Here is a 9,270-nt window from a genome sequence, read left to right on the forward strand (position 1 = left end):
TCATGCCTCCACTAAAGCAAAGTGTATAAGTTAATTAATTGAGATTAAAGGTGCCATTAAAAGACATGATGGAAAGAAGAGCCTCATGCCCTTCAAATTAAAGCAGCAGAGCAAGGTTTTGCTCTAGATCTATCTATGCAGACATATGACAGAGTCTAAATTATAAAATGTTAAGGTGCTAATATGATTATTAAATGCCCAAAGTGGCAAAGTAGCCTGGTTTGCAAGTAACAGATACTTTGGTCCATATTTGCTAATAGGATTATAAAAAAGAATTATTTTGCAAAGCATTCTTTTATATGGGTCATTTACCCTTGTGGCCTTGCTGATGGATGAATGATAACGGCGAATCTTAACCTATAAAGATATTTATAGGTCAAAAACTATATGTTTCCCCTCTCTGGGTAGCATCCTATATAATCTTCGCTTCGCTCTCTCTCTCTCTCTCTCTCTCTCTCTCGATCCGTCCGTACTTGGATCGGATCCTAAGCGGTGGTGGAGATGACGGAACCGGCAGGGACGGCGGCTGTGGCCGCGGCGGCACCGGGGGCGGCGAGGCGGCAACAAGGTGGGTTTGGGCAGTCGTTGTCGGGAATCATACGGATGGCGGTGTTCTGGTACTTCGCCTCCAAGTTCTTCTTCCCCAAGAAGCCTACCGAGCCCTCCGTCCTCATGTCCAATCTCTTCCACAAGGGCGAGCCCCTCGTGAGTGATGCCCTTGATCGTCTGATCCCCGTTTCCCCTCTTTCGATCTGTAAAAGATAGTACCTTGTATTGCAGATCTTTGATATTTTTGATGTATGCTTTTTGGGTTTCATTTTTCGGTGTTTGATTCTTTTCTATTTTCAGTCCTCCACAGATAAACTTCTAGGGATTTTATGATAGATCGATTGGGTCAAAGGGTGTTTTTATTACTCTTTTACTTGTCGTGGATAACTTGTTTGTTTTTCGTTCTTAATTATAGACCTTTGTCGTAGTTCTTGATGCTGCTGGTTGGGGTGCCTTTCGTTTGATTATGATGTTCTATATTTTATATTATGTTGACTTTCTTGGATCATTTTGGTTAGTTTGGAAGACACTAATGTCGAAACTCAAAAGAACCTGTTCACTCATATCTTCCTTGACTCAAGGTTGTTACCGATATGGGCCCAAAATTTGTTTACCACTCTGAGAAAATTAGATGACAGAAGATTTCTGGACACCAATTTTAGGTGGAAAATTGATAGTTGGAAAACTAGCATCGGTTGTCACATGGCCATTTGTGGAAAGTTCCTTTTTCATCTGTTTTACTATGTTTATTCTTGTTCCTTTCTCTTCTAGGCATGCTCCAATATACTCCTCGTAGTTATTATATTCTGTTGTGCAGGATATGTGGCTCTATTTATCAGCAGATGAAAAATTTAATGACTTCAATGATGAGAATGCGCTTGTTTGGCATGAGTCAAACATTCCTTATGCTGTTTGGGGGCCATCTAGTACCAGATCTTATTCGTTGAAGTATTATCCATCTGAGGTATGACTGAAGTAGATTATAGATAATGTAGAACTTCAATTATCCTAAACTCAATAGATTGGTTCTAAATATTTATCTGCTTTTAACATTAAGTTTATCATCAATGCATCTAGGCTTTGAAACACAATGGGACTCTTTATGCCCATGTTTTCTTTGCCCGCTCTGGTTACCCTCCAGATCCTAATGATCCTGAATATGAGCCAAAATCTGTCTTTTGGAGGACACATCGTAAGACTTTTGTATTCTAATCTTTTTCATAATATCTGTTAAGAATTCTTCACTTATGCGTATGTCGCTCTTTTAGCTGTTGTGGCATTCTTGCCCAAGTCAAAAGCTGATAAAAAGAGGAGCTTACTGGGAGATTCTATGGGTTCCGAAGCAGAGCCACTTTTGAAGGTTCTCTCTCTCTCTCGCGCGCGCGTTTGATTGTTGAATTAGTCATTATCACATACTTGAATATCTTAGATTCTCTGAAGGAACAGACATGTCCTTGTCCCCATTATTTTGTTGTGGTTGATATATTTTTCAATCTATTGTTGCTATCATGTTGCAGGATGATATACAGATGGAAGTTAAAGATGAAGGTCCTGTAGAATTTGTTTCATATTGGAAACCAAATATTACCATTAATCTTGTAGATGATTTCACCCGGTATGCGTATGACAAGCTATATCTCTTTCATTTGTTGGTGATACCTACTTATCTTTTTCCTTTTTCTTCTAATGCAGATACCCCCATAATAATATTCCTCCAACTGTCATTGGCTGTATCCTGAAATTTTTTAAGTTTTAGTGTGTTTCATATATACCTGGAGACCATTATCTAGGAAGTCTAGTCATCTTTTGTTACTGGTAACATGGAGAATGCTGACTTACTATTGAAGGTTTGCCTGCTCTTGATATGTAGCGTCTGCAATCAGTTGATTATATTTTTGACATTGCAATTCCACTATACTCCTATATGTTCTTGTAAAAGGTCTTTGAATATTATTCTCATCTAACTTTAGAACAAATTATACACAAATTTGAGGTTATCGCATCTGTCCATTGTATACGGATCTGCCATTTGTGAATACGAAAAGTTAAAGCTGCAATTTTAACCTCTTTTGCTTATTATTCTTTTATTTGTTTGTCAACAGAGATAAAGTATTGTTGAAAAAAAAATGTGTTTATTCTCTTAGGATAGAGAATATATTATGTTACTATAAAATGCGTACCTTGATGAGATTCAAATAGCACACAAACGGTCCTCTTAAGTCTCCTAAGGCACTCATACAATTTTGCTCTTTATCTACCTGCAATAAGCTATGGTGCTTGAAAAATTAAACTGTTTAAACTTTAATCTTCAATATCAATGCGGAGGCTATACTGTTTCTACGATCAACCTCTTGCCATTTGTTCAACTTTCATGTCTTCTCAGTTAAAATTTATGCCAAAGTTTTAACTTCTAACAATATGATGTGAGAGTGCACACCATATTTAAAGTAGTACACATATATCCCTTTTGTCAAAAAAAGTAGTACACATATATCACAAGACCATCTTATGCATATGTTGATTTATTACTTTGCACTTTCAGTTCAGCATATATTACTTTCTTGCATGGTAATTTGTCCCACATTGCCAAAATTTTACCTATGCCAGGATTGCTAGTTCAGTATGAATGTGCAGAAGCAAGATTCTATAATTTCTAGTCCCTTCCCCTGATTTGGAAAATCAGCACTCTGCATGCCAAACTATTTTTTATTTATAGCAATATCTCTCATCCCTGGATGCCATGCAATCACTTTGTGACTTTTGACACTACTATATTCTTTATGACCTTCATGTTGGCATGTATGGCAGTAGCATTGTAGTTTAGTTTCTTGTTATGGAGTTCCATTAGATGTGAATGATTGTTTCCTCCAGCCTCTGTTTAGTCTAGCAGTGATTCCTCCCATTCTTAGGTATTTCATGTTGGCTGTCTTGGTTAACATTTTGGTGCCCTTATCTGAGAATTCCAGTTAAAGCTTGCCTGTGATACTTGCATCCCCATGATTAATGCTGGTAGCAGGACCAAGCAATTACTTCCCTTCATTGCTTATCTTCTTTTGGCATTAGCAGTACCATCCTGTGATTGTTATACTTTATTTGTGCGCTTTACTTGTGTATTTCATCCTCTGAGTGTATTTTTCTCCCATCATACTCTGATGATTCATCTTCAAGCAAACCAGGGGCATGTAGAGTCTAGAGACCTTCAGGATTCCATATAATGCTTCCAGAGATCTTTAGCATTCAAATTGAAGTACTCTCGTACTTGTTCACTGGTGTTTCATATGCTGAGGTTGCTTATATAAGGAAATCTCCTAGGTTGAAGCCTTTAAAATGGTTCCTTGAGTAAATTACTGCATGGTGTTCTATCTTAACAGAAGCTTTATGAAAAGGAAGAATCTTTTCTTGTAGATCCTTGTAAATTAAGTAGATGAAGGTCTTTTAGAGTGTTGTAATTTCCTCAGAAGTCAAATCCTGTAGATCCTTGTCTTCAGGATAACCTTCTAAGCCTCCTAATTGTTAGGTCTGATATAATGGCAGCTCTTTCAATATATCATTTAGCTTATATGATCCTTTTGTTAACCTTGTGTTGAGAGCTTTCTCTTTTAATGCTCTGAAGTGTTTGCCATGTGAGAATTGTCTTTGTAAATAAACTGAGGGTTTGCACATTTAGATGACAGCTAGTGTGACAGAAAGCAAAGTGAAATTGCTTTCCTTTACATTAGATATGCAGATCTGAATGTGGAGCCTACTACGGGGAACTACTATCCTACAATTTACTTCAATGACTTTTGGCTCCTGAGGGATAAATTGATACAGTTGAATGACACAGTGACAGAATTGCCCCTTAACCTTGATCTGGGTCCCATTAGCCTGACAAAATGGCAGCTGTTTCTACAGATTGAACAGTCATTCCAGGTTCATCGTAGTTATGGAAGTATGCTTGAAGGCGAGGCTGACGAACTCAAGGTATGCTTATATGATGAGATTTTGGTTGGTAGCAATAGAAGGCCAAGATGTTGTATTGCATTTTATCTAAATCAAGAAAGCCTCACAAGAGAAATATACTAGTGTGGAGAGGGATGTGCATTCTCTTTAGTAATTTGGCTATTTGCAATGTATTTATGATTTCTGATTTGCTCTAATGATAGTTGGTAAATTAACTAATCTATTCTCTTTATTATGCACTTCAGAGCACTAGATGTATGGATATCATCTAATTAATGGTCTTCTTGACTTAAAACAATCCTTTTTTTTAGCTTTGGAGGAAACCCCATTTATTTCTTTTATCATATGTTCTGATCTTTTTTATCTTTTGTTCACCTAATGTTAACTGACAAGATATGCTCTTCATGTTGCACTCAGTTGGCTTAATTTATGTCTATTTTATTGGATATTTCAAAATTTAGTTTATATGAATTGTATCATTCTAGTTTAGTTTGACACGGTTCCATGATAACTTATAAAAGATCAGCTATTTTGTTCTAGGACCACCACAGTTCTAGATTGAAATTTATAGAGTAATTCGATGCAAGATAGATCTAAGTCCAAGAAACTTATTCAGTGCTGTGAATTGTATATGACTTGAGATGTATTTTGAAGCTGTTGTGCTGATAAGTTTTCTAAAGACCTCTTACTAAAGACGGGGCGAACTTTCTAAGACAAGGAAAAGCAAAATCAGGACACGTTAAATATAAAATGCATAGCTGCGAGGATCAGAATGGAATGAGAGTAAAGAAGGGGTGGAAATTCATGTGGGTCCTAGAGATAGATAATCCAGGTGAAGTTGTTACTTACATGTTAGACAAAAGTGGGGTGCCTGAAACTAAAGTTACAAAATATGAGATGAAGTGAGGAATTGATGCATGGTATTATGATAATCCTACCAGGTATTGCTTTGAAAATGCTAGATAGTTAGAGAAATAACATTTGAGTACTTAGGAAAGGGACTTTGGAACTGACAAATTTTTAATCAAACTCTGTGGTTGCAATTGGTTTCAGAATATCATTTGTGTAACTGCCTAGATTGGAGTTAATTGCGAATTGACTTTTCCTTTCCATGATAGCGTGGGAAAGTAAATTCCGTTGAATTCATCAAATTAAGTTTTATCCCCAACAAGGCAATCAAGTAATACTATGACTATAACCTTGCTTATCTCTTAGAGATCTCTAAAAATCCTTGTCTATCACTTATCCTGTCTAGCTGACTGGTAAATAACATAGAGAAGTTTCTCTCCTTTAAATTGTTTCTCAAGGATCATTGGCACAGGGTGTGCCAAGGTTGGCACAGTTTGTATTCGTTGGCATGCGTCGTGCTGATGTGTCGTTGACACACGGAATGATCTTGACAGGCTGAAAAACAATCTAAACCATTCTAGGACCTTAAAGTAGGTTTTAGGAGCTAAATTAAAGTCTTTCAACACTATATATTAGTGTAACATATGCAATTAGATTCTAATCTTATGACTTCCACCAATATTTCTAAGATCCTCTTTGTTGATGCAAATAACTTGGGGAAAACTGAAAATGTTTTTTGGTTTTTAAAATTTGAATAGATCAAGCACTAAAATGCAAAGAGGTATCAAAAGGGATGAAATATACCTCAAATTAGGTTCCTTTTAAGTAAGATAGCTCAATTCTAATGGCGCACATCGATGAGTAGCCATGAAGGAGTCTCTAGATACTCCCCCATACCGATACTGATAATCCACAGGCATGATACATATCAACCCTGCCGACTGACACATCGATGAGTGTGTTGTGTGATCATCATGTACCCCTTAACTAACTGAAAGGTAACATTTTCGGAATGGATTTGAGATCAACAATTATTACATCTCAAAATGATGAATGAAGAAGGAATCATCTTTAGGAAATCAGTGCAGCTGAGATGCAAATGGTGATATGGATGGATGTTATGAGACCTATGGCTATGAAAGATGGATTATGAGATCAATTTATCCATAGCAAGTCAGGAGTGATGCCAATTGAGGGTAAAATAAGACAATAAGTTTAAGATGATTTATACAGGTTGAAGGAGATAATCGGACTACAAGTGCAAATTTTAAACTAGTAAGGACTGACATAATATCAGGGAAAGGGGAAACAAGGGGTAAGAGGAAGATATGAAGACTAGAACCAGAAAGAAAGATACGATGATCCTTAGCTTGATTTTGGTCGACACCTCTCAAAAATATAACTGAATTGTGGAAAAGGATGCATGAAACTGGTGTTACCTAATTGTGAGACATGGCTCTGTTAATATTAGGTTCTAATTTTTGGAGCAATAACCTTTCGTAGCATTTTCTATTTTAATCCTTGTTGGCAATTTAATTTCCATGTTTGATGAAATATTTCCTGTCACAGAGGGTGTTCTTGGAAGGAAATCCATACTTGCTGGTAGTAACAATGATTGTTTCTCTACTACATTCTGTGTTTGATTTCTTGGCTTTCAAGAATGGTACGTCCAACCTGATTAGTTCACAATTCTTATACAAATATCACTGCAAATTTTTACAGTTTGGAATAACCACTTTTCATTTTGCAGATATTCAATTTTGGAATAAAAACAAGTCTATGGAGGGATTATCTGCTAAATCGGTTGTTGTGAGCTTCGTTTGTCAGCTGATTGTGTTCCTTTACCTTCTTGATAATGAGACTTCATGGATGATCCTTGCTAGTTCTGGAATTGGTTGCTGCATTGAGTTCTGGAAAATTGGGAAAGCCATGCATATTGAGGTTTGTTCCTTGTATAGCTTAATTCTTTTCTTCTTGGGGCATCGATAGGGTTGATTTTCGTCGGCTTGAAAAGTAGAGGCACAATAAAATGGAGGAATTTATGGATATCTACACATATTTTTGGTGTTTATCCACACTGAAGAGATTTGAACTTCATTTAGGAATTGCATTTTTGCAACTTTTTTTGTATAACTAATATGGCTTTAGTTGTTTAGAGATTTGAAATTTTTACCTATTGTAGCCTATGCTTCTGATCACTTCCTGCCCTATTATTTCACTTCAACAGATTGATCGAAGAGGAAGAATTCCCTTATTGAGATTCAGAGACCGCGATTCATACACTAGTAATAAGACCAAGGAGTATGATGATATTGCAATGAAATATTTGGCATATGTTCTTTTCTTCCTCGTTGTATGTTCTTCTATCTATTCTCTCAAGTATGAGCGGCACAAGAGCTGGTACTCTTGGATACTTTCTTCTCTCACTAGCTGCGTCTACATGTTTGGTAAGCACAGCTTTGTTGCACAACCTGATGATAGTTTAAATAAGTACTTTATTCTATCTGTTTGGTTGTCAATAATTGTTAAGAAACAGCACCTCAACATTTAATTAGAGCCTTAAGCTAATGTGAATCGCCTTGATCAAGACTTCAATATATAATTTTCATCTAGCATACTGTTTATGTGATTAACCACATCATTTCTCAGTGGACAAGTAGAATGAAGTGACCTCTGTACATTCTTGTTTTATATTGTTTGAGTATTTGAAATTTCATTGTGATCAGGAAAATTGTTTTAGTTTTCTTGACTCTTACATCATGATAATTTTCTTTGCTGCAGTAGTTTATTTTGTATATGATGCAATAGTAACAATTTCATTTTCATGATGTGCAGGCTTTATCATGATGTGCCCACAGCTGTTTATAAACTACAAACTTAAGTCCGTAGCTCATATGCCTTGGAGACAAATGACCTACAAGTTTCTTAACACGATTATTGATGACCTTTTTGCATTTGTCATCAAAATGCCAATACTGCATAGACTATCTGTTTTCCGAGATGGTGAGTTTTTTGGTTCACAATCAAAATCTAATTCATTGCAGTTTGCCTTTCACTTTATTGTCAACTCCTCAGATTTACTCCAATATAATTTTCAGATCTGAAACATCTACTATAATTTTAAAGTCAGTTAGGACTTAGGAGACTAGCTTGACCGATTGTTAGCTTCAGTTCTTCTCCTGTATACCTCCCTCCCTCGCCCAAACACCCCACCCCACTCCAAGGAAAAGAAGAGAAAGCTCTTAAAAACTATTTGTTCTTGGTTCATAATGCTTTTTAACTAGTTCAATATTGCGAGATATTTACCTACATTTTCATATGTGCATGCAGATATTATTTTCTTGATATACCTATATCAGAGGTGGGTATATCCAGTTGACAAAAAACGTGTCAACGAGTATGGCTTCGGAGGTGAAGATGCAGACCAGAGTAATACGGCTATTACTGAAGGAACCGCAGCTCAAGATGATGATGTTAGGGCTGAAGACAAGAAGAACAACTGAGCTTGGAGATACCCATTTTGCTTATTGTCAGGAGAATTAGACACTTCCAGTTTGTTCGCTGTGCTATGTCTTTAACCCATACCTTGGGTTGCGCTATCTTGTGCCTATGGCAATTTTTTTTGGCTAAATTAAGATGGATTTTAAAGCTGCAGTCTAACCATAGGATAGCAGTTTTTACACAGTATTTGTAGTAGTTCAAAGATTTTTGTTAGTATTCTACTTAACCCAAAAGCATTACTTCAAATGTATGAACATAGTGGTTGGTATGTTGCTGTATTCTATTTATTTGGTAGAATTCTATTATTGCCAGTGTATTCTTTATTTTAGTGAAGTTATTGCATTGTGGTTTTATTTTCTTCAGAAATAAGTTTTGAGTGTCATCATATCATTGGCCGTGATGATTTAAAGGTAAGAAAAGCAAAAACTG

The 9,270-nt window shown here is 36.3% G+C and overlaps 1 protein-coding gene across 1 annotated transcript; it reads left to right on the forward strand.

Annotated features, from left to right (window-relative positions):
- The first annotated feature begins 390 nt into the window (after positions 1–390).
- On the forward strand, positions 391–9,194 carry LOC140780051 (uncharacterized). Its single transcript, XM_073125357.1, has 12 exons — positions 391–705; positions 1,367–1,513; positions 1,627–1,741; positions 1,818–1,909; positions 2,067–2,164; positions 2,242–2,279; positions 4,277–4,512; positions 6,910–7,003; positions 7,091–7,281; positions 7,568–7,787; positions 8,176–8,343; positions 8,671–9,194. Exons 1-12 carry the CDS (start codon positions 502–504, stop codon positions 8,841–8,843), a joined length of 1,776 nt encoding a protein of 591 aa, XP_072981458.1. The 5' UTR covers positions 391–501; the 3' UTR covers positions 8,844–9,194.
- The last annotated feature ends 76 nt before the right edge of the window (positions 9,195–9,270 follow it).

The sequence above is a fragment of the Typha angustifolia genome, chromosome 3, assembly GCF_048772165.1.
Source record: "Typha angustifolia cultivar Huaian chromosome 3, ASM4877216v1, whole genome shotgun sequence".
Lineage (NCBI taxonomy): Eukaryota > Viridiplantae > Streptophyta > Magnoliopsida > Poales > Typhaceae > Typha > Typha angustifolia.